Source organism: Desmodus rotundus, chromosome 9, assembly GCF_022682495.2.
Source record: "Desmodus rotundus isolate HL8 chromosome 9, HLdesRot8A.1, whole genome shotgun sequence".
Lineage (NCBI taxonomy): Eukaryota > Metazoa > Chordata > Mammalia > Chiroptera > Phyllostomidae > Desmodus > Desmodus rotundus.
The window spans coordinates 39,597,026-39,624,267 of NC_071395.1; the positions used below are offsets into that span (position 1 = coordinate 39,597,026).

The 27,242-nt window shown below is 53.2% G+C and overlaps 3 protein-coding genes across 3 annotated transcripts; 1 reads left to right on the plus strand and 2 right to left on the minus strand.

Moving 5' to 3' along the window:
• The first annotated feature begins 122 nt into the window (after positions 1–122).
• FEM1A (fem-1 homolog A) lies at positions 123–3,914 on the plus strand. Its single transcript, XM_053911998.1, has one exon. The coding sequence runs from the start codon at positions 319–321 to the stop codon at positions 2,311–2,313; it is 1,995 nt and encodes a 664-aa protein (XP_053767973.1). The 5' UTR covers positions 123–318; the 3' UTR covers positions 2,314–3,914.
• Positions 3,915–13,657: 9,743 nt separating this feature from the next.
• TICAM1 (TIR domain containing adaptor molecule 1) lies at positions 13,658–22,147 on the minus strand. Its single transcript, XM_024569244.3, has 2 exons — positions 22,028–22,147; positions 13,658–16,131 (listed from the first exon to the last, which is right to left on the minus strand). The coding sequence occupies exon 2, from the start codon at positions 15,989–15,991 to the stop codon at positions 13,859–13,861; it is 2,133 nt and encodes a 710-aa protein (XP_024425012.2). The 5' UTR covers positions 15,992–16,131; positions 22,028–22,147; the 3' UTR covers positions 13,658–13,858.
• Positions 22,148–22,595: 448 nt separating this feature from the next.
• LOC112312259 (peptidyl-prolyl cis-trans isomerase A) lies at positions 22,596–23,284 on the minus strand. Its single transcript, XM_053911216.2, has one exon. The coding sequence runs from the start codon at positions 23,105–23,107 to the stop codon at positions 22,790–22,792; it is 318 nt and encodes a 105-aa protein (XP_053767191.2). The 5' UTR covers positions 23,108–23,284; the 3' UTR covers positions 22,596–22,789.
• Positions 23,285–27,242: the final 3,958 nt, after the last annotated feature.

Consider the following 27,242-nt stretch of genomic DNA (forward strand, 5'->3'; position numbering starts at 1 on the left):
CGAGTGGAACGACAATTCCCACCATGCACTATGCTACCAGTTCGCTGAGGCTGGCCCGCAGGCTTCTGGGAGATATAGTCCTCAAACCTCATAGTTCCTTCTAAATCCTACAGAGCAGGCGGATCAAGGGACTACATTTTTCTACGCGCTCCCGTTAGCGAACGCCATCAGGTGGCGGCAACCATTTTGTTTCGCCCAAGAACCCCTTAAGATGGCGGTGGGGGAGACGGTGAAGGTTGCACCCTACCCCTCCGGGCTGTAACCCGCCATCTCCCGGTCCCCCGGCGGTCGGCCAATGGCCTGGCGGAGGCCCGAACCATGGACCTCCGCACCGCCGTGTACAACGCCGCCCGCGACGGCAAGCTTCAGCTGCTTCAAAAGCTGCTCAGCGGCCGGTCCCAGGAGGAGCTGGATGAGCTGACAGGCGAGGTGGCCGGCGAGGGGACGCCGCTGCTCATTGCCGCCCGCTACGGCCACCTGGACGTAGTCGAGTACCTGGTGGACCGGTGCGGCGCGAGCGTGGAGGCGGGCGGCTCGGTGCACTTCGATGGCGAGACCATCGAGGGCGCGCCGCCTCTGTGGGCCGCCTCAGCCGCCGGCCACCTGGACGTGGTGCAGAGCCTGCTGCGCCGCGGGGCCTCAGTGAACCGCACCACGCGCACCAACTCCACGCCCCTGCGCGCCGCTTGCTTCGATGGACACCTGGAAGTAGTGCGCTACCTGGTGGGTGAGCACCAAGCAGACCTGGAGGTGGCCAACCGGCATGGACACACATGCCTCATGATCTCCTGTTACAAGGGCCATCGTGAGATCGCCCGCTACCTGCTGGAGCAGGGTGCCCAGGTGAACCGGCGCAGCGCCAAGGGTAACACGGCCCTGCACGACTGTGCCGAGTCCGGCAGCCTGGAGATCCTGCAGCTGCTGCTTGGGTGCAATGCCCGCATGGAACGCGATGGCTATGGCATGACTCCGTTGCTGGCAGCCAGCGTGACTGGCCATACCAACATCGTGGAGTACCTTATCCAGGAGCAGCCTGCTGGGAAGGAAGTGCAGTCAGGGCTGGCCCAAAAAGGCCTTTCCACCAGTCCGGGATGCGTGATGCCCCAGGGGGCCAGCTGTTGCAGTTCCTCCCCAGAGGAACCACTTGGCAGTGAATCTTATGAGAGCTGCTGCCCTACCAGCCGGGAAGCTGCTGTGGAAGCCTTGGAATTGCTGGGAGCTACGTATGTGGATAAGAAGCGTGATCTGCTTGGGGCCTTGAAACATTGGAGACGGGCTATGGAGTTACGTCACCAGGGGGGCGCATATCTGCCCAAACCAGAGCCCCCGCAGCTGGTCTTGGCCTATGACTATTCCAGGGAGGTAAACACTGCCGAGGAGTTGGAAGCACTGATTACCGACCCGGACGAGATGCGCATGCAGGCCCTGTTGATCCGAGAGCGCATCCTTGGTCCCTCTCACCCAGACACTTCCTATTATATCCGTTACAGGGGCGCGGTATATGCCGACTCAGGCGATTTTGAGCGCTGTATCCGCTTGTGGAAATATGCCCTAGACATGCAACAGAACAACCTGGAGCCTCTGAGCCCCATGACCGCCAGCAGCTTCCTGTCCTTCGCTGAACTCTTCTCTTACGTGCTTCAGGACCGCACAGCCAAGGGCAGCCAGGGCACACAAATCGGCTTTGCAGACCTCATGGGGGTGCTCTGCAAAGGGGTCCGGGAAGTGGAAAGAGCCCTGCAACTGCCCAAGGAGCCTGGAGACTCAGTCCAGTTCACCAAGACCCTGGCCATCATCCTCCACCTACTCTATCTGTTGGAGAAAGTGGAATGCACACCAGACCAGGAACATCTGAAGCATCAGACCGTCTACCGGCTGCTGAAGTGTGCCCCCCGGGGCAAGAATGGCTTCACCCCTTTGCACATGGCTGTGGACAAGGACACCACGAATGTAGGCCGATACCCAGTGGGCAGATTCCCCTCCCTCCAGGTGGTCAAGGTACTGCTGGACTGCGGGGCTGACCCAGACAGTCGGGACTTTGACAACAACACCCCACTGCACATAGCAGCCCACAACAATTGCCCGGGTATCATGAACGCCCTGATAGAAGCAGGGGCCCACATGGATGCCACCAATGCCTTCAAGAAAACGGCCTACGAGCTGCTGGATGAGAAGCTGCTGGCTAAGAGCACCATTCAGCCCTTCAACTATGTAACCCTGCAGTGCCTTGCAGCCCGTGCCCTGGACAAGAATAAAATCCCCTACAAGGGCTTCATCCCCGAGGAGCTGGAGGCGTTCATTGAGCTGCACTAACAGGGTTCTTGAGAGGGGAGAACCTGGAGAGGTGTAGCCCACACCAGTCCTTGCCCGCTCTTGGTGAGCACTTCAGGTGGCATGCAGTGGGCAAAGGGCTTTCCCACCTCCACAGCCCTTCACCTCTGCAGAGAGGGGATAGGAGTTAGTTGTCGGTGCTAGAAGCCTCCAGGATTGTGTGCTCAGAGAACTGTCTTTCTCAGGAGCATGTGCACCCATCCTTAGTTGGGAGAAGATGCACGATCTTCCAACATCCCATCTGCCTGGGTCTCAGAAGATTTTGCCTTCTTACTGAGAGGCAGAGGGATTGAAGCCATTGCCTTCCTCCCCTGCTAGAAACAGGAAGAAACTGAGAATTGGGTCTGTCCTTTGCCCCTTAACATGGCTGGATAAACCTAGCCACAAAATGCAGTGTTAGGATTGGGGGCTCCCAAGGTGGAAAGTTGGAGACTCAAGAAGCAAGACCACCTCTCACTTCTTCCAGCACAGTTGCACCCTGCTCCCTCCCCGCATTGCCATAGTTGGCCTGCCAGGGCGCCTGCCACTTGCATAGCTTTGGGCTGGTTTGGTGTTCTCTTTATTTAGTAGGTGGATAGGCTACGGGCATTGCACAGGAATTCTGAGGTTTTGCTGCCATTTTTTTTTCTTAAGAATTTGACATTTTCTTTTAAAACTTGCTAAGTTAATTTTGTGTGCCAAGAGTTTTGTCATGCTTGAGGTGGCCACCACCACTAGGAGCGAGCTTCGTTGTGTGAAGAATTTGGTGAAGGAGTAGAAAACCATGGTATCGGTTCCTAAAACGCGGTGGCTGTACATTTCTTAAAACTTCACTTATTCACCTTTTTCTTGGGCCTCCTGTATTCCCATCCTCATTAGAGAAGTATTTTCTAAATAGGTTCTAGCTAAGTGCCCAAGAAGCTGAGCTTGATGAGAGCTTCCCACTAAGAACTAGCAAGGTTGGCTTGGGGCTTGGTTTTTATAGATTCTGAGTCAGAACTGCAGGCCGCTTCAGCCCCACAAATCATGTACAAGTGCACAGTTTTGTTGTGGGCATAGCCACCCCTAGTGGCTCCAGCCACTCTTCCCACTGCTCAAGGACCCGAATCCAGGTCTTTGTGAGGAAATCCTAAGTGCAGCATTAACTCGGCACGTCAGCTGGATGAGGCAGTGAATGCTGAGGGCTGAAGTGGTACAAAATCCTGGCTTCCCATCACTCAGGGTGTGCAGTGCCTGTGTAAGAGAACCTGCTGCAGGGGGGTTTGTCCTGGGTTGTACTGCGTATGCTCCGATGGGAGGGGTGGTTCTTAGCCTGTTTGGGCAGCAGTGAATGGTAGAAGGGGACAGAAGCTCAGAAGAAAGGTCACATTCAGGACAGCAGCATCCTCATCCCACGCCTCTCCCGCAGCCGTGTCAAGTGGCAGCTACACAGAGGCCTTCGGACACTATAGCAGGTCCCTGGATATTCCACCCTCCGAGAAAACTAGGCCTCGTGTGGATTTGCAGTGTTACTTAGGGTGTTATTTATTTACAAGACCAGGTTTTACCTTCTGTCAAGGCAGGAAACTGAACGGAATAAAGAAATGAGGCTGTTTAAATTGTGAGTCCTGGCACTGGTGTGGAAGTCATTAAAAAGACAACATTTGAAGAGAACCACCGGGCAGTTCTTTGCTGGGTAGGCAGGGGAGGAGGTGGGAAGTGGGCGCCCCTGAGAGTTTAAGGCCACGGTGTCCAAGGAGCATCCCTTGGGCCACCCTCTCTAGCTGGAGGAGTCTCTCTCTATGTACTGGGGCTGTGTGTAAGATTTCACTTGGAAATGGAGCATTGCTGCATAAAAAGTGAGCACCAAACTCCCCACCTTGTGGGAGGGTTGCCATGGAAAAGAGGGTGGCTTGACCCTTTTGAAAGGCGAGGAAGGACTAAGGAAATGGGTCCCTAATCAATGGGAGACCCATGGATGGAACCAGTGCAGCGCTGTGGCCCAAGAGGTGTGTTTAGGGGTTGGTGAGTTTCCTGGAATTGGTTCTAAGCGCAGGAGAGTCCAGGCCTTCCGTCCTTTGTTTCTACTGCCATCTCCCTTGGGAAATTCTGGTTTTCCCCGCATTGGCACCCTCAAACTCCTACCCAAAGGCACTCCCCATTGGGTGGTCGTTGAGGCGTTCCGAGCACCTGTTTGCCAGGCATGCCCCAAGTCCCCTTAGGAGTAAGGACTGAGCCGTGGTGCCTGAGGTCCGTGAGCGCCCCGTGTTCTCGCCCCCTGTGGCAGGCTGTAGGGAAGGCCATGTCCTGGGGACATTGCTCGCCCAGTGGTTCATGAGGCTGGAGTGGTCTTCTGGTTTCATTGGGGGTCCAACAACTTTTTTTTTAAACTATAGTTTATTGTTTATGCTATTACAGTTGTCCCAGTTTGCCTCGCTCCCCCTCAGCTACAGCATGAATGTATATATCCTTGCCTTAAAGGGGTGGGTTTCAAATCAGATTTCTCAGCCATGTTCTCCTGGGAGACAACATAACAGTAGCAAAAGCATTTATTGAGCCCTGACTGTATGCTGGCACCATTCTACACGCTTAAGTTGGCCACCTCGTTAACCGCTCACAACGGTCCTGTCGAGTAGGTGTTACTCCTATTTTGAGGCTATTAAGAAGTGTTAGGAGGGTCACCAAAGAGGAAAACTGTGCCAAATGCTTCACAAGCTCAGACTTCCCGGTGGGAGCCATCTTAACACACAGCTCAGGCAAGTTTGGGTGAGGGATGTTTCAGCAGCTCAGAACTCAGGAATGACCTGGTTCCTCGGGGGTCCTGACAGGGCAGCCAGCAGAATGGAAGGCATCTTTCTGCCAAGTCCAAAGTTTCATTTGGATTGGACCAATCAGTAACCTGGAAATAGGGGCTGGAGGAGGAGGTTGCCTCCCCAGAACATCTGTACCCCAAGTGAAGTTGGGGTGCTGTAAAATGGAACAGATTCCATGGAAGAGAGCAAATAAATAAATAAATAAACCATGATAAAATTACGTGTAATTTATCTGAAAAAAAAAAGTTCAGAGAGGTGAAGTGGCCTGCCCAAGGCCACACAGCCAAGGTAATGACCCACTTCACTGAGACTTGAGCAGACAGGCTCAGAGAGGAGTAGGGGTTTGCTCAAGTGCAGCCAGGAAGCATGCATCCCCCCTCATCAGTGGGAACCACTACCCCCACTCACTGTCACTTCCCACCTTACTTTCTGCCTCCATAGAACTGAAGTCAGGGCTGAAATTCTGCTCATTTGGTCATCCACTTGCTTAATGCCTTCCTCAGCCCTTCCAGAGCCCTGTGAGGGTCTGTCTTGGTCACGGCCATGACCTTAGCCCCCATGGATTGAGTGAGGAAATGGATGAATGCTTCACAACTCCCAGAATTCCAGTCTTGAACTACTCGGGGCAGCTTCAGGGAACACGGGGAGCAGGCCCTGATGGCTTGGCCCTGCTCAGAGCCCGCTGCCCCCACCGGATTCCGGCGCTGTCATCTGAGCAGTGTTTATGGAAGGGAGCGGAGTTAAAGATAGCACAGCTCCAAATCACATCACAGGCCGGAAAGGTAAGATGACCAACCCCTGGGACCGCTGGCACAGCAGGTCACTAATTCCATGGGCCTGGAAAAGGGGTGGATGGGGGTGTAGATTCCTGGGGGAGATTCTGTGAGGACTGGACAGAGAGGGTGGTTCCCTCCAGTGGTGGTCACGTGTGTTAGGCGATGCCCAACCCGAATTCAAGCAGTAGCTCCCCTTTCACGGGGCTGGGGGAGAAACACTCCCTCCCCTGACCCCAGCACCTGTGGGTTTGTAGGCCACAGAACAGAATTGAACCTTGATGTTGAACAAGACTTTTGAGATCACCCAGGGCAACCCTCTCCCCCTGCCCTATGCCCTAATGTCCTCGACTGAAAGCCCATCGAGCGGTGATCTTGATAAAATGTCACTTCCCTCGTGAAGCCCTCCCAGATCATCAAAGGCACAGCCACAGCCATCCTCCACCGCATCCCCTTTGTGTATTTCCTTCTCAACTCTTATAACCTTAATTCCTATAATTATCTTTTTCTTTTCATGCTTCTTTTTTTCATTGTGTCCTTCCCTGACAATGTCAACTACACAAGCTCATTCCCTGCTGTGTTCCCTAAAAGAAGGCCTGACTCCCTGGCTGGTGTGGCTGAGTGGACTGAGTGCCCGCCTGCAAACCCGAAAGGTCTCCGGTTCAGTTCCCAGCCAGGGCAAATGCTTGGGTTGCAGGCCAGGTAGAAAAGGCACTCAACCAATGTTTCTCTTGCACGTTGATGTTTCTCTCCCTTGCTCCCTCCCTGACATACAGTAGCTCTTTAAATGTTTGTTGAATGAATAAATGAACTCACATGGCTCCTTCTAAGAAGAGGACAGAGGCCTATGTGGCCAGTGTAATGCAGGGGGAGGTAGGGGATGCAGGCAGATGGTGCAGGGCCTTTAGGCCCCAGTGAGCTGTTTGGGTTTTATCCTTAGGGAGACAGGCAGCCGTGGCAGTTTCAAGCTGAGGAGAGGAGTGACCTGATTTGTTTTGAGATTGCTGTAGGTGAGCCTGGAGGAATGGTTTGGGGTGGATCTAGAGACCATGGTGCAGGGAAGCTATGCAGGTACCCTGTGAGCACTGGGTAGAAGGGGGCTGGACCATGTCATGCCATGGGTGGGGAGAAGTGGGCTTGTTGGATCTACTTTGGAGTTGGGCTGGTAAGAGCTGTTGATGATCTGGCTTGGAAAATGGGGATTGAGAGGAATTAAAAATGTACTCCTAGCTCTGGCCAGTGTGGCTCAGTTGGTTGGAGCAATGTCCTGTAAACTGAAAAGTTGCAGGTTCAATTCCCGGCCAGTGCACATGCCTGGGTTCCAGATTTGGTCTGAAGTCAGGGCACATGTGAGAGGCAGCCGATCAATGTTTCTCTCTCACATGGATATTTCTCTCTCTCTCTCTCTCCCTCCCTCCCCTTCTCTCTAAAATCAATAAGCATGTCCTTGGGTGAGGATAAAAAAGGAAAAAAGTGTACTCCTAGGTTTTGAGCCTGAGCCAGTAGGTGGATGGATGGTGGGGCTCTTTAACGCAGCAGAGTTCTGGACTCAAGGCGGCTCTAGGGCTGCACGGGAGCCCACGTAGCTGCCTTGTCCATCACTGCACGCTGTACCCAGGAAAACGCTTGGCACATAGTGGCGCTCAGCCAGTGTTGTTGACTAACTGAAAGCTCTCAGTCCCAGGGAAGGTAGGCCTTTGAGTTGCTGAAGCGGCTTCGCATTGATTTCTAAAGGACCTCAAATTGAGATGTCATTTGGGGCCAGCAGGTGACATAGGTGGGTGGGCAGCTGTGACCCAGCTTCAGTCAAAGGAGAAATCACAAAGAAAACTAGAAAATGTTTTGAATTGAGCATAAAGCACAACACAGGAAATACGTGGGACAGCAGCTAAGGCATGAGGGAGAGAAGCACCGGCGCCAAGTGTTCAGAAGGGGGTGAGAAGGAGAGGCCGTGATCTGCTGCCGGAGTCTACAAACGGGCCCGGGGGCCGGGTCCAGCCTCCTTTTTGTATGTAAGGTTTTATTTACAAAAGCTGGGGGGCGTTTCGGTTTTTTTTTTTTTTTTTTTTTTGTATTTTACGTTTTTAAGGCCACCAACTTGCCATCATTTCTCTGATTTAGTCCAGTTTCCTCTTTCAGAATATGGGCATGCTCATTGGGCAGTGTGGAGTAGTGGTTAGGACACAGGCCGCAATAACCTTGGAACCATCATTTCCCCTCCCTGTGCCTCGGTTTCCCCATCCATGAAACGGGGTGCTGGTGGCAGTGCCTCCTGGCATTGTAGGAAGGGTCAGATGAGTTTGCTCATGAAAACGTCCTGGCACACAGCGAGTGCTCGGCAGAGCTCTCGGTTATAGGGCGCCTACTGTCTGCATGCCCGTTTGCACGTTAATACGTGAATGAAGCTTTAAAATATTTAGTTATGTATTCATTTGAACGTGTCTTAAGGAACAAACCGTAACTAGCTCCGCACGACACGTGAGTTCACAGATGTTAATACTGCAAATGACCTAAGTTTAAAAATAAAGACGAGTTTGTATTTTTATACATTTTTTTTTTTACCAAAATAAAATTTACCATTGTGAAGTCTAAAATTCAGTGGCTTTTAGTGTAGTCACAGGGTCGCGTAACGTCACCACTAATTAATTCGGGGCGGGGAGGGGAGGGGAGGAAGGCATTTTAAAGCCTGCTTAAAGAAAATTATCACATGACTCAAAGAATAGGGAAAAAAAAATAAGAGGGCAGGTGGCTGGCAAAGACCATGAGGGCAGTAGACAGGTAAGCCAGGGGTCAGCAGGAGGCTGCCCAAGAGCCTCACAGCTCCCTATGACAACAGGGGACTCAGACCCAACAAGGGATGGGATCGGGCACACCACCCCACCCCGTCCTGCTGGCCAGAGCCCAGGTGCTAGTGGAGGAGGAGACGGGGGTTTACAAGGTGGAGACAGGGTCAGAGCCCAATGAGGGGCCTGAGGAACCCCAGGCAAGCCTTGGGGAGGAGAGGAGATTGGGCCTGCCCCCCTGAGAGGTCTCAGGCAGCTCCTTTTCTTGAGAAGAAAAGAAGTTTTTTAACTTTCCTTGGAAACTGGAGACCCTGGGCGCCTCCCAGGGCTATAATAAGGCCATGTCCACTGACCAGGTTAAAAATAAAAGATATCCGCCCAGGAGCACTCGGGGCTGGGAGGAGGCACTGTATAGGCTGGGCAGGGGTAGGACCTGCTCTGTGACTGCAGGCATGTGCCTGCTCTCTCTGGCCTCCGGTCCCCCAACAGCATTAGACTGAACGATTTCCGAAGACCCACTTAAGGGGGAGATTTATGTGGATGCTGTGCTAAGGAGGCTGTAGGCTGGCAGAGGGGGCTGTTGGCCGTTGGTGTGGCTTGGAACTTGGCACTCTCTGGGGGTCCCTGCCCCTCAGGGTTCTCTTGGGAGGATTCCCCACCCAGCCCTGGCAGGGGGAGAGGCTGGAAACACTGATGGTCAGCACCACCTGGTGGCGCTGAGTGCTCATCGAAGCACCTGGGTCCCCACAAACGAAACATCCTGTTTTCCAGGCCAGGGAGACACAGGTCCTGTACCCAAGTCAACCATACTGGCTCCCCTCAGTCCCTCAGAGGCACCTGGCTCCTCCCCATCACGGGGCCTTTGTCTGGACTATAACCTTTCCTCCCTGCACTGCCCCTTTCAGGAACTCCTGTGTGCCCCATCACTCCCAGGACTACCTAAGTTTAACCACTTAGTCCCATGTCGGACTCCCCCACAGAGCTGTGAGCTCCATGAAGACAGTAACGGTCTGCTTCAGTCAACACTGTGTCCCCTGAATCTGAAGCCATCCCTGGCATACAGTAGGTGCTTGTTACATACTGTTGAATGAACGAATGAATGGATGACAGAAGGGATGATGAATGAATGAACTGCCTGCCATCAGGCAGGAAGGGAACATGGAACCAAGAGGCTGTTTTAAAGATAAAGACAGACCTAAACAGTGATTCAAATTCATGTATTGAGCACCTGCTGTGTGCCAGGCACTGGGATACAGCAGTGAAGTCAATAGACAAAAATTCACATCCTCAGGGAGAAGGTGGATAACGATCTGGCCAATGAGTAAATGACTTATAGAGCAGATTCAGGGGGATCTGGTGGGTGAGATTGTAAATGGACTTTAAATGGTGTGCTCAGAGAAGCCTCCCATTGAGAGGGTGACATTCCAGCAAAGATCTGGAGGGAGCTATGGGGGTTTCTGGTGGAAGGACATTCCAAGCATAGGGAACAGCCTGTGTAAAAGCCTGTGTGGCTGGAGTGGAGTGAGCAAGGGGGAGCGAGGAGGGGATGGGGTAGGTTATACAGGGCCTCTGGGAGGGTTTGGGCTTTTCTCCTGAGGGAGGAGATGGGAGCCCTGGAGGGCTGTGGGCAGAGGTGGGGCAGGACCTGACTTGGGCACTCAGATGTGTCCTCTGGCTGCTTCAGGGAGAGCGCAGGATGGGGGGCCAGGGATTGAGTAGGGTCTCTGGAATAGAGAACTGGGGCCTGAGGACGGGGAACAGAGGGCAGCTTTACCCGGATTCCTCTTTGGTGCGTTTTGAATTTTGACCTGTGGGAATGCATTCCTTGTTCGACAGAAAATACTTCTAAATGCACATCTGTTGATTGAGGGTTTGTGTGCAGCGCCACACCGACCCTTGGGGAGGCTGGGGGTGGGGCGGGGGAGACCTGTCATCCCTTCTGAGTCTTGCCAGGCAGTGGGACACTCAGCCTGCTCTGGAGACATGCATTTGTGAGATCCAAATGCAGCCCACCTCCCCTCCCCGTTCTGCCCAGGCCAAGCCGCAGCTGCACATATGCTGTGACGCCCGGCCAGGTGCCACCCTCGGGCCCGGAGGGCGGAGAATATCTGTACACTATCTGACCATCTCAGAAAGACACCGTTCCAAGCAGGGCACAGCTGTTGACCTCCAAAATAACAAATAATCTATTATTTATTCATACTTCACAGTTTTTAAAGGGGAAAATTTTCCAGGAAGTTTTTCTATTTTTCTTTAAGGCTATTTGGCCAAGAGGGGACATGGGTCTTCTCCAGGAAATACCCAGGCCCATGTAGGCACCAGGGGCCGTGGGGGCAGCAGGAATGATAGCTGAGCCCCCAACTCTGGGAAACTCTGGGTCCCTCCCTCCACCCCCATCCCCCCAACTCTCCCACTGCCCCTGGAGTTACCGTGTCCTGCATGGTCTCCCCTGCAGGCTTTTGCCATGCTCTGCCACCTCCAGGAACACTTCTCCCAACCCATCCCTCGTGTCTCAGCTTACTTCCTCCTTCTAGAAGCTTCTCTAAAGGGGGGCCCTGGCTGGCCAAGGGCCCCCCTTTAAGCTCTAGCAGCTCCCTAGACTTCCTCATCACAACCCTAATTACCCCGTAACAGTCTCTGCCTCTGGCACTGGGCCAGGCACACTGAAAAGACAGAATGGGGTTGTCCTGGGTCACCTCCCAGGTGACTACTCAGCCGCCACTGTTCCCACAGGGCCTGCACACAGTAGGACCTCAATAAATGTTGGTTGGATAAGTTCTCTCCTTACTCACTGGTAACAGGTCTATGCCCCCCAAAGTCCCCCACCGTCTCATACACGGCAGGTGCTCAGTAATTGTCTATGAAATAACTCAATTACCAAGCACTTACTACGTGCCATGCTCTACACTGGCTTCTGAAAACACCAGTGACCAAGACAGATCTGTCCCCAGCCCTCTCAGGGTGGCCAGGGTGTGGAGGAGAGACCACAAATTAACAAATAATGAAGTTAACAAGAAGAATGTAAAAGTCAAGGCAATGAATTAACAGGCTACGCAGTCTCTGTATGAGCTAGAATCCAGTAGGGAGAACGCCTGCCCCTGAAGGCTACTTATGTGTTGTGTGACCTTGTATAAGTAACTCCACCTCTCTGGGCCTCAGTTTCCTCATCTGTACATTGGGAACAATGATGGTCACCAGCTCCTGGGGCTGTTGGAAGGATGACATAAGCCCATCTGCCCTAGTGCCCTAGCTCCTATCCCGGCTCCCAGTCTGTACTCCCCACAGCAGCCACCAGAGGCCGCCTGTGAGCACCTAAGGTCCCAGCCCTTCTCAGACCACAGCTCTCCACCGCTCTTAACTCTCTTAGCAGGTGGAAGTGGGAGTGGAGCGGGGAACCCAAATCCCTCCATGTGGTCCAGAAGGCCCTGCACAAACTGCCTCTCCCAGCCCTCACCTCCTTCCTCCCTCTCTCCTCTAGCCACGTGGGCCTCCTAGCTGTTCCTCCGACGGGCCAAACATGGCCTTACCCCAGGACCTTTGCACGGGCTGTTTCCTCTGCCCAGATCACCCCCACCCCATTCCACCCAGTTCTTTCCATGGCCACCTCCCTCTCTTCCTCCTGATCTTGGCTCCAACACCACCTCCTCAGAGAGGCCCTCTCTGGCCCCTGGGCCAAAGGTCTCTCTCCTGATACAACCATCCCATCCTTGGCCTTGTTATCTTGGCTTCATTTGATGACTCATTCACTGTTCCCCCTTCCTCCACCTCCATCTGAAAAGAGAACAAGGGACACTCACATCTGCCCCTACAACACCGCACTGTCTGGGAAAACCCTAGCAGGCACTCAGGCAGTGAATAAGCACGCAAAAATCCTCTGCCACTGTGCAGTTACGACAGGGTCACTCTAAAACCCTCCCGGCACCACCCACCCTGGGATCTAATCTCAGGATTTCCTCCCCGGGGTTTCACTTCACCATGACTGGGAGGCCAGGAGCAGAGCCCTGACAAAATATGAGTCAGCCACTGAAAGCAAGTGCAAATGACAGCCCAGGTGACTCACACCAGGCCTGCCCTTTGGGGCGGCAGCCACTGGAGGGAAGGGGCGCAAAGTGAGTGGGCAGTTGGGTGGACAGGGCCTGCTGGGCCCTCCCACTATCTCCTCCCTTGGAAGTTTGGCTTCATCCATTATAATCTCCCCAGTTCCAACCCCTGACTTCTGGGGCCAGAATTCACCTCTTTGGGTCGCAGGTTTCCCCCCTCTGTACATGTGCCCAGCCACAGAAGCTTCTACCTCAGGGGTCATTTTGGGAGATTAAAATATATTTAGATATTTAAAGCTTCCAGTTCAGTGGTGAGTGCTCAAAAATCAATTCTACTCCTCTTCTCAGGAAAAGATGAATCCCTCCCCTGCCAGGCATGCGAAGTTAATAAGCCCTGACTCTGTCCCTGGTGTTTCAGTGTTATGGGACGATTTACTGATGACCTTGAAACAGTGGACTCATAACTGCACTTCTGAGAAAGCAAAGACTCAGAGGGGTGAAGACACTCGCTGAAAATCACACAGTGGGATCTGAGCCCAGCCTCAGCAAACACATGAAGGGAGACCCCAACCCCCAAAACTCCCCGAAAGAGTTGCAGCAGAAACTGCTAAATAACCACTTCCAGTGTTAGAACTACTTTTAGCAATGCACACGGTCCCTCAGAAGACTGCATTTCCCAGTGGCCCTTGCAGCTGGAGAGGAGCCCTGTAACCACGTTCTGGCCAATGAAAGGAGCAAATACCAGAGACTTCTAGTGCATTCCATTCATGGAGAGAAGCGAGTTTCTCTTCAGTTTCCCTTTTTTGGGTACAGTAGGCATGTTTTTTATCTTAACAAATCTCCCAGCAGTTTCCCAGAGAAGAATGGCTCTAGAGAAGCATTCAATAAATATTTATTATAATTAAAACACTGCACTAATATCCCCTAGCCCATCCTCCCCCCACCCCACCATCCAGAAAGTTTGTAAACACCACATCTAATTCTGGCCTTCCCAAGAGCTGGAAAGTCATTGGGGCCCATTCTGCATGATTTCCTGAGACATGAAGGTGTCCCTAGCAATGTCCTGAAGATAGCAGGTAACACCATCTTCCACTGCACCCCGGGAGATGGGAAGTCTCCAAGGGCATTGGATGGTCAAGGTCATAAGCTTCATCACTTGGTCATTCCGCTTCCTGTGTCTTGTCCTCAGGCGGCTGGGTCCCTCTTTGGTTCCACATGTGATTGTTGAGCCCCAGCTGCACCATCTGTGCATGGTGGATGATGAGGGGCTGCAGCCCTGGGCTCTGAGGGGGCACAGGTGAGGCTTGTGGGAAGGCTGGAGGCTGCGGGAAGGCTGGAGGCTGCGGGAAGGCTGGAGGTTGCGGGAAGGCTGGGCTGGGGGTGCCAGCCAGCCATGGAGGCAGGGTTGGTGGCTGGTGGCTGGGCCAAGTAGGAAAGGGTGGCTGGGCTCCAGAAAACAGTGGTTGGGCTCCCAAGGGCCCCTGGCCCCCACAGGGCACCTGAGCCCCAGAGGGCAACTGAGTCCCAAATGTCATGCTGTTCCCAAAAGCTACCTGGAGCTGCTCCATCTGTGAATGCCAGGACAAGTAGGTCTGGAGGTAGGTTGAGTACGCGGCATTCAATGCTGCTGCCTGTTGCCGCTCACCCTCTAGGTGTTGGCGCTGCTCCCGCAGGGCCCGAGCATCCTGTTCCCTCCTCCAGTTGGCCTTGCGAGCCCTCAGCTTGTGGGGCTTGAAGGTGTTGGCTACCTTCCTGGCAAAGATCTCAGAGCGCTCGTCTAGCCATACCACGCTGGTGAGCAGCCTGGATGTGTCAGGGCTGAGCTGGGCTAGGGAGCTCTCTAGGGGCAGGAAAGGGACCACACAGTCTTGCCACCCTTGCCGTGTGAGGCTGTTCATCAGCGAATGGTTCACCTGGTGCAGGCTCAGACGGCAGTCAAAGTTGGCAGTGAGCAGTAGGATGGTGAAGGCTGAGTGCTCTATAGCGTCCTGCAGGCAGCTCAGCTTGCTGCGCCCAGGCACCTGGAAATCCTCGCAGAAGGTGGCCCCGTCGGGCACACCCAGGGCCTCGAGCTTCTCCCGGACACGCAGGGCAATGTGCTCATCTGCCTTGGCGTGCAAGACCACGAAGCTGTAGAACTGCTGCTCGGGTGACTCTGACTCCGGGGGAGGGGGACCCAGGTTCAAGGAGGCCAGGTGAGCTGGACAAGGAGTTGACAGAGAAGGACAGGGAGGGGATGTCTTTGGGGCCGAGGGAGTTGGGGGGCATGGCTGGGCTATCGAGGAAGGGGTATCTTCTACAGGACTTTGTAGTGGCATCTGGTCCTTGACAGGGCAGGTGTTTCTGGAGGGTAAGGGGAGGGATTTGGGGGCAGGTGACACTTCCGTACATTCCACCGGGTAGTGGGCACTGGTGTCTGGAGTTTCAGAGGGGTTGGACAGGCCAGCAGGGCGTGCATCTGAGGCCACCTCAGGAAGCTCGGGGTCTGGGCTATTTGATGGCACCGGGGTGTCAGCCATCTCTCCTGACATAGGCCAGCTCATCTCCTCAGGCTCTTGGAAGCCTGTGGGGACAGGCTGATGCACCAGGGGCTCAGCACATAGCTTGCTGGGCCCATGGGAGCTGCGGGGCTGGCTGAGGAGGGCCACAGTGGGCGACTGGCTAATTTCCAAGTTGCTGGCCAGGGAGGCCGGGGTGCCGGTGGATCTCAGGGATTGTCCTCTGCTCCAGTCCAAGGGGTCCTCGATGGGCTGAGGAAGGCTGCGGGCCGCGGAGGGTGATGCCGAGGATGGCGGGAGGCAGCCCAGAGCAGAGTGGAGGGGCTGGAAGCCCCTGGGGTCCCTGATGATGTCCCACCCACACCGTTCCTGGGCCTCCTCCTGGAGCTCCCTGAGCTGGGGGTCATCCCTGGAGCTGAAAGCCTGGAGGGCTGCCTGGTAGGCCACATCCCGCATAGAGGCTGGGCAAAGCTTCTCCTCGGCGAGCAGGTGGTACACGCGGGCAACAGCCCAGGACACGTCTGGGGGCTCCTTCGTGGTCTCAGTGCCACCGTCCATGCCGGCCCACTGGGAGGCCACGAGCCGGGCTGCTGCATCTGCCTTCAGGGCCTCCAGGGAGATCCTGGCCTCGGTCTCCTGGCCCAGTGTCAGGAGCACCATGGCGTGCAGGAGGTCCGCCCCCCGCCAGCATGGGCGCAGGGTCTTCAGCTTGTGCTTAAGATGCAGGAGCTTGTTCTGGCCTGCTGTGCTCAGAATGTCAAAGGCACTGGAGAGCGACGGGCCCGTGCAGGCCATGGGCAAGACGGGTGCGGCCTACGATGGCAGAAGTGCCGGCTGGCGGAGGCATGTTCCACACCGCTTGCCTTCCTGCACGCCCAGCGTCCCCTACCCACTCACCATACCGGACTCCGGGGAACTGCCAGAGCAGACCAGACCTGTGGGAAGCAGGAAGCACATTACCACCAGAGAAGGGGAGTCCCTGGGAAGCAGCCCAGATACACCGCCTTCAGAGGCCACCATGACTTATCATATCGGGGGACCTTGGGCAAGATGTGTCATCTCCCCCAACCCGCTTCCTCCTCTGCAAAAGAATAGCAGCTGACGCTTTCCAGGTCTCACCCTAGGGGTAGACACTACTATTTCCCCTCATTTGCAAATGAAGAAAGTGAGCCAGAGAGTGAAGTCACCTGGGCAAAGTCAGCCAGTGAGTGACAGAGCTGGGATTTGAACCCAAGCAGTCTGGCTCCAGAGGCTATGTGCCTAGCCATGAGACTACCCTGCATGTCATGCTAATAATAAGCCCACTTAGGGGATTGCTTCAGGGAACTGAGTTATGTCAATGTATGGAAAGTTCTGGGTCCACTGACTGGAGGTCAGCAGGTGCTCAACACATGTTTGGATGGCCGCAATGAGCTCCCCACCCTGGTATTCACAGCTGTGGGTGGTCCTTTCAACACTGTGCCTGAGTAGGCTCCTGGGGCTGTGAGAAGATGGCAGAACTGAGAAGGTACTACTCGTGACATAAGTTATAAAACACACTGGCTTTCTCTCTTCCTCTGTCAGGCTGTTGGGGGCAAACCACATCATGAACGGCCCCGTGGAGAGGCCTACGTGGCCAGGAACTGAGGGCCCCCACCACTAGCCACGCAGGGATCGAGCTCAGACTCCCATCGACTCCAGCCCCGGCTAAGTCTTCAGGTGCAGCAGCCCGAGCGGCCAGCTTGACTGTGACCTCCGTGAAGACTCCAAGCTAGAACCCCCGGCCTCTCTGACTCCAGCTGCCTGACACTCCGAAATTGTGTGAGATCATACCTGTTTGTGGATGTTGAGCCACAAAGTTCTGGGGTGATTTGTTACACGGCTATACGTATAGCTAACTGATACAAGTAGCATTGTTCATACGGTGCGCTAACCATCACCGAGTGCTGGCTCTATGTCTAACAGCACTGCCAAGCCATGTGGAGGCTACGTCCTCTTCTATGTCTCAAACAGTGTCATGCTGATTCCCACTTCAGGCTCTTTGCAGGCGCCGTTCCCTCTGCTTGGAGAACCTTATTCCCAGACCTTTGCCTGGGTGACCTTAGTCTCACCGCTCAGCCCTCAGGTACAATGACACCACCTCAGGTACAACGGAGCCCTCCACAACCACCTCAGCTCCCCACACCAGCCTGTCCCTCTCATATCACCCTGTTTCCCCCACAACAGAATTTGCCCCTGGGAGAACTTTTCCTGTGCATTAAACCTTTCACATTTACTGTCTGCCTTCTGGCCAGTGGGCATCAGAGGGTGCAGGGCGAGTCTCTCCCAAGCGCTGCTGGGACAGTGAACCACAGAACAGGCACCTGACGGACACCTGCTGAATGAAGGAATCAGCCTCACGGTCCTCTCCTCCCAACACTGCGGAGAAAACAGGCTCAGAGAGAAGGCCTTCCCACGGTCTCTGGCAAAGTCCCAACCCCGTAATTTAAGTCACCAGGTGCTCAAGTCATGTCATATTAAGACTGGGGGAAAACACAGGTCCATTCCAGGGGGCCAAGAACACTGCATCTGCCCCCCAGCGTGGCGGGGCTGAGGCCCACTGCCTGTGCCTCCTGGGCACCCCAGCCTAGAGCAGTGCTGCTCAACGGGGACACCCCTTCTCCCCAGGGGACACTGGGTGAGGTCTGGGGACACTTCTGGTTGTCACACTGTGGGGAAAGGTGCCCCTGGCATCAAGTGGGTGGAGGCCAGGGGTGCTGCTCATCACCCCACAGTGCCCAAGACAGCTCCCCACAGAGGGTGATCTAGCCCCAAATGTTAGTACATGCTGATGTTGAGGGACCCTAGTCTAGAATTTGAGACTTTTAAAAACTTTTATTATTTATTGATTTTTTGAGAGAGAGAGAGGGAGCAATGGAGAGAGACAGAAAGAGAGAGATTGATTTGTTGTTCCACTTATTTATGCCCTCACTGGTTAATTCCTGTACGTGCCCTGCCTGGGGATCAAACCCACAACCTTGGTGTATTGGGGTGATATTCTAACCAACTGAGCTACCCAGCCGGAGCTAGGATTCAGGATTTTTAAAAAACTCATTTCAAGCAGATGTCATATCATCCACTGGGGCACCCGGGCCAAGGTTGGCGATTCCAAGGAGGTCAGCAGCAGGGCAGAGAGAGCATGGGTGGATGCCGGCCCCAGCAAGTGGAGGTGCGGGGGTGTGACTGAGGGGCACTAGCGCAGTGGCGCAGAGGAGAACGGCAGTGCTGCGGGAAGGGTGTAAGGAGGTCGGTGGCTGCCTGGCTGCTCGGAAAATGGAAGTGGCCTGACGTGTGGAAATGCTGGTGGGGAGAAGAAAACCGCCGAGACCCAAACAATGGAGCTGACTTTCTAGAGTGGAGGACAATCAACAGGTACACAAGTGAAATTCTCAGTGTATCAACCGGTGATAAGTGCCATGGGAAAACATAACAGGGGGGTGGGGGGTCACGAATACCCAGAATTGGGGTGGGTGTTTGCAGTTTAAAACACCGTGGTTCAAGAAAACCTCAGTGAAAAGGGAGATTTCATTAAGACATAAAAATGGAGAGGGAGTTGACCCCTGGGGTCTTCTGAGGGAAGAGAACATCCAGGCAGGGGGAACAACCTGTGCAAAGGTCCTGGGGCAGGACTTTGTCTGGCACGTTGGAGGAACAGCGAGGAGGCCTGTGTGTCTTAAACAGAGTGAGTGAGGGTGGGGAGAAAGGAGGTGAGAACAGGGAGGGAAAAGGGAGGCCATACAGGGCTTTGTAGGCTGCAGGGAGGGCTTGAGTTGCTACCCCAATGGAGGGGGGACCTGAAAACCAAAACCACCTTGGGCCTGTCTGAATGTAGTGGCTTTGACTTGTGCATGGTGCTATGAGAGAAAATGGACTTGGCAGGACCAGATCTGCTAATATTTCAAGAGAAGCTTGACAACATTCAGATTTTCAGGAAGCTGCTAGGTTTTGCCAAGTTGGCAGCCAATTCAAATAAGAGAACTTGTGAGCTTAAAAAAAAAAAGTGGGCCAGTGTGTCATCCATGGAGGAACAACTCTAAAAATATTTGGTTTTTTAAATAAGATTTTATTGATTTATTTTTAGAGAGAGAGGAAAGGAGGGAAAAAGAGAAGGAGAGAAACATCCATCAGTTGCCTCTTCCACACCCCCCACTGGGGACCTGGCCAGCAGCCTAGGCATGTGCCCTGACTGGAAATCGAACTGATGATCCTTTGGTTTAATGGGATGATGCCTAACCCACTGAACCACACCATTCAGGGCTAAAAATATTTGTTGTGTAATAAATAAATGGTGTGAGGAGAGGGAAAGGATACATGCATAGTATTCATTCATTCAAGAAGTAATTTTTCAGGTTCAACCATGTAATGGGCATTACTGAACCTACCAGGAGAGTAACAGAAAAAAACAGATATAGGTTCTTCCCTCTTGGAGCTGACAGTCCAGTGAGTACATTAAGTATATATTATAGATGTTATCTATAAGATATATATAAAGTATATATGTGAAATTCATAATTCGGGCAGAGGAAACAGCACGTGCAAAGGCCCTGGGGTAGGACTGTGCCTGGTGTGTTGGAGGAATAGTAAGCAGGCCCACAAGGCTAAAGCAGAGTGGGTTGGGGAGATGAGGACTGGCGGTGGGGGCAGGTCACGCCAGGCCTTGTGCATGGTGGGGAGGACTTGGGTTTTTACCTCACTGAGATAGGAGCCCTGGAGGTCTGTGGACAGAGAGGGGGCGGGACCTGACTTAGGGGCTCACAGCCCAGAGGGGCTACTGCAGGGAGGACAGACTGTTGGGGGCAAGGACAGGAGCAGAGGTGCTGGGGACCAAGGTGGAGGTGACCACTGGTTCAGGCAAGCAATGATGGCCACTGGACCAGGTGGTGGTCTCACTGAAGGATGGGAATGGTTGGGTCTGTGGGTAATTTGAAGACCATGAAGGAGCAGGAGGAGGCAAGGGGGACACCTAGGCTTTTGGCACAAATGCTTGAGCCTGGAACGATGTGGAAGAAGCTGATTTGGGGTCTGGAGGGAGTAATCGAGGATTGTTTTAGGACCCTGTCACCTCCCTGCCCTCACCTCTTTCCCTTTTCCCCCTTGGTCCCTCTGATCCAGCCACCCTGTTCATTAAATACTCCATGCTGGATCCTGTCTTCCGGGAGCCTTTGCTCTGGCTGTTCCCTCAGCCTGGAACACCCCAGATATACACACAGCTGGCTCCCTTGCCTCCTACAGTTCTCAGCCCACATGGCACCTCCTCATCAAGGTCAGACCTTGGCTACCCGGCTTAATACTGAACCCCATTCCCCACACTCCCTGCCTTTTTTTTTTCTTCTGTCAACTTCTTACCACCTGACACTCACTTTTATTCGCTTTGTTGAATATGCATCACTTTCTACTGGAGTAAGTTCGACTAACACAGGGATGTCCATCTACCCTGTTCACGGCTGTATCTCTGGTGACTGGCACACAGTACGTGCTTAATAAATATCTACGAACTGAATACATCAACAAATGGACAAAATAGCATCTGGCACATCATAAGTGCTCAAAAACGTTTCCTGCTTGACTCCTTTCTGCCCAGGAAGACAATGAGTCTAATCTGGAGTCTAATGAGTCTAATCGATGAGTCCGCCCAGACTGGAGCATAGTAGGGGTGCACTTCACTCCTTTTGGCTAATTAAGAACTGTTACAAGACCTGCAAAGCAAAACATTGCCAGACCCCCTCTGAAAGCTGTATAGGAAACCAAGGAGGCAGTTATTCAGTGTTTACTGAGCACCTACTATGTGTAGGCCCCTTCCCATGCCTGGCTCTGAGGAATCCTCACACCAGGCCAGTGGGGAAGCTACCTGATATCCACTCTTGGCATGTGGCATGCACTGCTGTGACCTTTCACAGTTTTTGCTGATTTCTTGACTGTGGGCTCCATGAGGGCACTACATGGTCCCTACTGTGTGCCCAGCACACTCAACAGTGTCTCCTGGCCTAGAGCAGGTACTCCATAAACGTTTGCTGGAGATTTAATAAATGCCCCTTGCAGAGGAGGAAAGAGGCCCAGGCAGTTTTGGAGTCTGCCTCACTCACCTACCCACCCCCAAACTCTGGAACCCACACCCCAGACCTCCAGCCTGCCTGGGTCACACTGTGGTGCCTCCTCCACCGACCCCCTGCCGTAGCCACCACCATGAGAAGGAAGACCGACGTGTGGGCGCCGGGCCACCTGGGCTCTGGCAGGCGCCGGTGCCAGCACTCAGCAGACTTGCAGCGGTTCTCCGTGCCAATCCCAGACGCCACGGAAAAGGGTAGGAGGTTGAGGCGGGGGTTGGAAATTTCCCGATTTCAGGGACCTATCGTGGGAGGGGGGCCCACACCCTGAAGCCCCTGGGAAAGGTGGGGATTCAGGACTCGGAAGGGGGTAAGAGGAGGGGCGGCGGAAGCAGCGGAGGCAGCGCCTCTGGGGTAAGAGAAACAGGGGCTAAGGCAGAGAAAGCTCTGAGATTTGAGAATCAGAAACAGAGGGGAGAAAAGGGGGCGGAGATTAAAGGAGATCTGAGGGATTGAGAAAAAATTCGGGGTGGTGGAAAGGGATTCAGGGTGTGGGAGAAACGGGGCGTCGGGAAGGACCTGAGTTAGCAGAGAGGCGGGCTGGAGCCTTGAGGGGGGCACCAAACTTGCAGCGCTCAGACGCCGGAAGCTCTGAAGGCTGGGGCAGCCGGCCTTGAACCTGGCAAGGCACCGCGGGCGCCGGGCCAGCAGCAGGCGCCCCAGACACACGCCACGATACACGGCCGACCCTCGCGCCTTCTCCACTTACCGGGGCTTCGGTGGTGGGGCGGCCGTCCACGCGGCTGACGTCCTCGAGGCCTGGGTTTGCGGCCGGACAGCCTGGCAGTAGCGCAGGCGGAGGGCAGAGCACCGAGGGAGTGTGGGCGGGGAGTGTGGGCGGGCGGGCTCTCCCGGCTGCCTGCCCCTTCCGCGGGCCGGCGGGAGCTTGGGAGGTGAGGTCACGCTTTTCTTGTCGGTACACGGAAAGTCCCCGAGAGGTCCCGCAGAGCCTCCCTCCTCCGTCCCGCACGCTTCCCCGCTGCAGTTTGGGCACTTGTGGTAGGCGCGCTCTGAGAACCACAACACGGGTCAGAAGGGACAAAGCCCTGCCCTAGGCCGGGGCGGACACAGTCTAGTGAGAAAAGAACCGCAATGTAAAATCAGAGCATCTCCATCAGTGATCAGTGCTGTCCAGGAAATAGAACAGGGGCTGGGAAAATGCGGGGCGAACCCAGGGGCGCCCCCAAATTTCGAGGAACGGGAATCCAGGAGTTGTTTTTGGGAACCCATGTGTTGGGATGAAGGGAAGCAAGATAGCATGTCTTTTTTTTTTTTGGTTAATTTTTATTTCACAGTCATAAAGTTAACTCTGCAATCCTGCTAAACTTGGAAGGGTATGGAAACATGGAACCCAATGAGCTGGGCAAGAGCACAAAGATTATAGAACATTCCAAGCAGATGGGGGTGAAAGGGTGCTCTCCTGAGCTACAGAAGGAGTGGTCAGGTGGTTACAATAAAGCAAAAGTCACATTTATGAGAGTTGTCCACAGTCAGCAATGGTGATCTTCTTGCTGGTCCTGCCGTTCCTGGACCCGTAGCACTCCATGGCTGTCACGACATCCATGCCATCCTTCACCTGGCCGAAGACCACATGCTTGCCGTCCAGCCACTGGGTCTTGGCCGTGCAGATGAAAAACTGGGAACCGTTTGTGTTGGGTCCAGCATTTGCCATGGACAAGATGCCAGGACCCGTGTGCTTCAGGATGAAATTCTCATCATGAAATTTCTCCCCATAGATGGACTTGCCGCCTGTGCCATTGTGGCGGGTGAAGTCACCACCCTGACACATGAAGCCCGGAATAATTCTGTGAAAGCAGGAGCCTTTATAACCAAATCCTTTTTCCCCAGTGCTCAGAGCACGAAAGTTTTCTGCCGTCTTTGGGACTTTGTCTGCAAACAGCTCGAAGGAGATGCGCCCCAAGGGCTCGCCCTGGACAGCAATGTCAAAGAACACGGTGGGGTTGACCTTGGCCTGGCGGGGGAAGCTCCCAGGCAGCCACGTCTGCAAGGCCAAGATGGCATATCTTGAAGCTGCAAACACGATGTTTTAGAATTTGCAGGGGTCCTAACCTTTCAGGTGGCCTGGACCCAGAAGGGACATATCTATGGGGCATAGCTAAGACACCATACTCAGGGCCATTGTACTTTTAGAGGCCCACAAAAAGTTTTGAATTATTTTAAAATGAGAAAAAGAATGAATAGAAACCAGCCTGGATAATATTCATCTTTGTACCAATGCAGTTGTAAAATGTAGTAATTAATAAATTAATTATTTTTAATGGAGTAAGGGGCCCACCAAATTATAAATGCCTTCTTCTGAGCTTCTTTGTCTGCCTGGAGAATTGAGGAGCCTCTTCTCAAAATGCCATTTGTAGATTCACAAAGCAAAATATAGGAGGTTATAGGGATATTATGTTGCAATGCATTTATTAAAATATATTTTTAAACAAATTAGTAATCCATCATTGGATGAATAGGTAAACAAAATGTAATATTTCAGTTCAATGGACTATGCATTGTTCAGCCTTAAAAAGGAAGTTCTGCCCTGGCTGGGTGGCTCAGTTGGGTGGAGCATCATCCTCTACACCAAAATGTCATGAGTTCGATTCCCGGTTAGGGCACCTGCCTGGGTTTCAGGTTGGGGTGTGTGGTGTGAGGTGGGGCAGCCAATGTTTCTCTCTCTCTCTCTCCCTTCCTCTCTCTCTAAAATCAATAAACAAATCCCGGAGTGAGGAAAAGGAAGCTCTGACACCTGCTACAGTGTGGACGAACCTTGAGGACAAGACGCTCAGTGACATAAGCCGGCACAGAAGGACAAACACTGCCACTGTGTGATCCCATGCATCTGAAGTCCCTAGAGGAGTCAGGTTCATAGAGACACAAAGACAGTGGGAGCCAGGGGCTGGGGGAGGGGCGTGGGGAGTTAGTGTTTCATGGGGATGGACTTTGAGTTTAGGAAGATGGAAAGGTCCTGGAGATGGGTGGTGGGGATGGTGGCACAACAGTGTGAGTGGATGTAATGCCGCTGAGCTGTGCGCTTAAAAACAGTTAAGGTGGTAGGTTTTATGTTAAGTATATTTTATGATAATTTTTAAGACCAAAAAAAACTTGTAAGACAATCACTTTAAAAATACTTTTGACCCCTGGCTAGTGTGGCTCAGTGGCTTAAGTGCCGGCCTGCGAACCAAAGGTTTGCCGGTTCGATTCCCATGCAGGGCACTTGCCTGGGTTGCAGGCCAGGTCCCCAGGAGGGGGTGTGAGAGAGTCAACCACAATTGATGTTTTTCTCCCTCTCTCCCTCCCTCCCTCTCTGTCTAAGAATAAATAAAATATTTTTAAAAATATGTTTGAAGTCGAGCTATTCTGAAACAGACGCTTAGGGATACACCTTTACCGCCGAATTCACTGACAGGATCTAATGACCGCAGGGGTGCTGCAGTGGAGGTGAGTGTCAGCTGTGTTCTGAGCCGTCTGCAGCAACGCAGTCTGACCTGTGGTGCAGTCCCAAGTCCTGCTGTTGCCTCTGTTCACAGTTTAAGCAAGTGATAAATATCAGTGAGAGTCAGTGAAAATAAAGATGAGCATTTCCCCCGCAGTCCATGGACACCCTGAACTCTATCATCAGGTCCTACAAGAGGTGCATGGATCGCAGGACAGAGTTCACCTAAAGGGTCATGGGGTGGGGGCGTAGCAAGTGGAAGTTATATGGAGGCAACCCCCAGGCGGCCCTTACTTAATGCCCGGCTTTGGCTCTGGTGAGGGAGAAATTTTAATGAGTGCCTACTGTATGCTAGGCGCGAGTAGTCTTTGGGGCTACATCAGGAAGAAAGAAGTGGCCCCTGCCTTTGGGGCCTCTGGAGCTGGAGGGGGAAGTGCATTAAACCCACCTCCCCATGCCTCTCTCCCCGCTGCCCCACCATCGCCAACTTTTGTGCCTGCCCCTAAGCCAAATGCATCTGATATGTGACTTGACCTTTCCAGGAGGTTTGAATGTGCCCCTTTTATAGGTGAGAAAACTGAGGCTCAGAGGGAGTAACAGCTGGAGCGTGCTAGCTCCCAGGGGAGATGCTGGGCTCCAGATGGATAAATCTGACCACCTGCAGACAGGTTGCCCACCTCCGTGCTTCAGTGAGAGAAAGGCCACGTTCGAGCTGGGTGCCCGTCCCTTCAGTTTTGCACATGTACGCACATACGCATGAATGTGATATTTAGTACTCTTCGGTCTGCTTTGGCTTTTTAATTCGTATCTGCCAGAAGTCAGCAAATGTTTTTTGCTGTAAAGGACCAGATAGTAATTATTGTCGGCATTTCTGGCCTGACATGATGCTGCTGTCGTAGCAGTCACAGGTAATGTGTCAATAAATGAGCGTGACTGTGTGCGAATAAAACTTTATTTACAAAATCAGGTGGTGGACCAGACACTGGCCGTAGTTCGCTGACTTTGGACATAGATGGCATCAATGTTTAGCTTTATTCCATTGACATGTCTAACGTTTTTCTAATCAAATAATGTGTAGTCCAGCCTTGTTCTTTTTAAGTGTGTCATGGTTTCATTAAGCACAGCTGTATCACCATTTATGGAGTCCCCTGTCACTGTCACTGGACATGCCGGTTGCTTCCACTTTGCCCCCACAACAGGCCTTGCTACCTTACCAGGTGGAAGTTTCATAATTTCCATGGCACCAGGGTGGGGGGAGATCTGAGTGCTATGACCCTTAGTAGCTGTGAGGTGGGGCTCAGGGCCAGTCCTCTGACTGGTGCCTTAGTCTCCCTCCCTTGCAACACGGAGGTGATAACAGCACCTGTCAGCAGGGTCTCTGGAGGGTAGCTACGGGGAAGGGGAACTTCTGGGACTTCTCCTCCCATGTGGAAAAGATGCATTCTCGCTCTTACTAAATCCTACTGCTTGTTCTGCAAATCAGTGCTCTCTGTTTGCACTCCCATTGCAAGTGAACGAAAGGGTTCATTTCCTCCATCACCACCGTATGTTACTTTCACTTTCTTCATTTGTGTTGAAGTATAACTTATAGGTGCTAAAGTATGTAAATCTTAAATGAGCATTCAGCGGACTTTTGCATATATATACACTCCCGGTAACCAACATCCAGATCAAGAGGTCGGTCATTTCAGACTCCAGAACTGCCCGTCGGCCCCTTTTCCATCATTACCCCCTGGGCTACCCCTGTGCAGATTTCTCTCATTGGAGTTTAGTTTCACTGGTCTTGAAACTTCACTGAAATGGAACCAGAGTATGGATTCTTTTGTGTCTGGCTTCTTCCACTCAACATCATGCCTGTGAGTTTCATCCATGTGGTTATAAATATCAAATATTGGTAATTCATCCTTGTTCCTTGCTGCACAATATTCCACAGAGTACATCTACCCCAATTTGCTATCTGTTCTCTTCCGGACGCCCACTCGGGTGGTGTTTCAGTTGGGGGCTGTTGTGAATAAAGCTGCTGTGAACATTTGGGGGCAAGTCCCTGTGTGGACATCCGCACAAAGCTTGGGCACGAACACAGGATGGGGCTGCTAGACTCTAGGGAAAGGGTCCCAGGTTGCTTTTCAAATAAGGCTTTGTAAATCCTTGCCCCTCGACCCAGAGCCCTCAGGAGAAAGCTACATTACCCAGCCCTTGCTAATGAGAAAGCATAGAAGGTCGTTTTAGCTCTCCAGGGGGCCTGGTGGGTGTGAGCCGAAGTCCCCCTCCCACTTCTGTGCCTCAGTTGGGGGCAGGCATGGTGCCGGTTCATCCCAGCACCCCAGCATCGGCCGTGGCTATCCTGTGCCCCACATCGTCACTGCGAGCGCTGCTGGAGATGGGCCGCGCCATCAGCTTCGGCACCATCAGTGTGGCGGGATGACGTTTCCAGTTACTGCAGCAAAACACATCGCAGCTTTTAACTACCGGGAGGAATATTTCA

Coding starts and splice junctions, on each gene's coding strand:
- TICAM1 (XM_024569244.3), bottom strand. CDS start 15,991: ATGGCCTGCACGGGCCCGTCGCTCTCCAGTGCCTTTGACATTCTGAGC.
- LOC112312259 (XM_053911216.2), bottom strand. CDS start 23,107: ATGTGTCAGGGTGGTGACTTCACCCGCCACAATGGCACAGGCGGCAAG.
- FEM1A (XM_053911998.1), top strand. CDS start 319: ATGGACCTCCGCACCGCCGTGTACAACGCCGCCCGCGACGGCAAGCTT.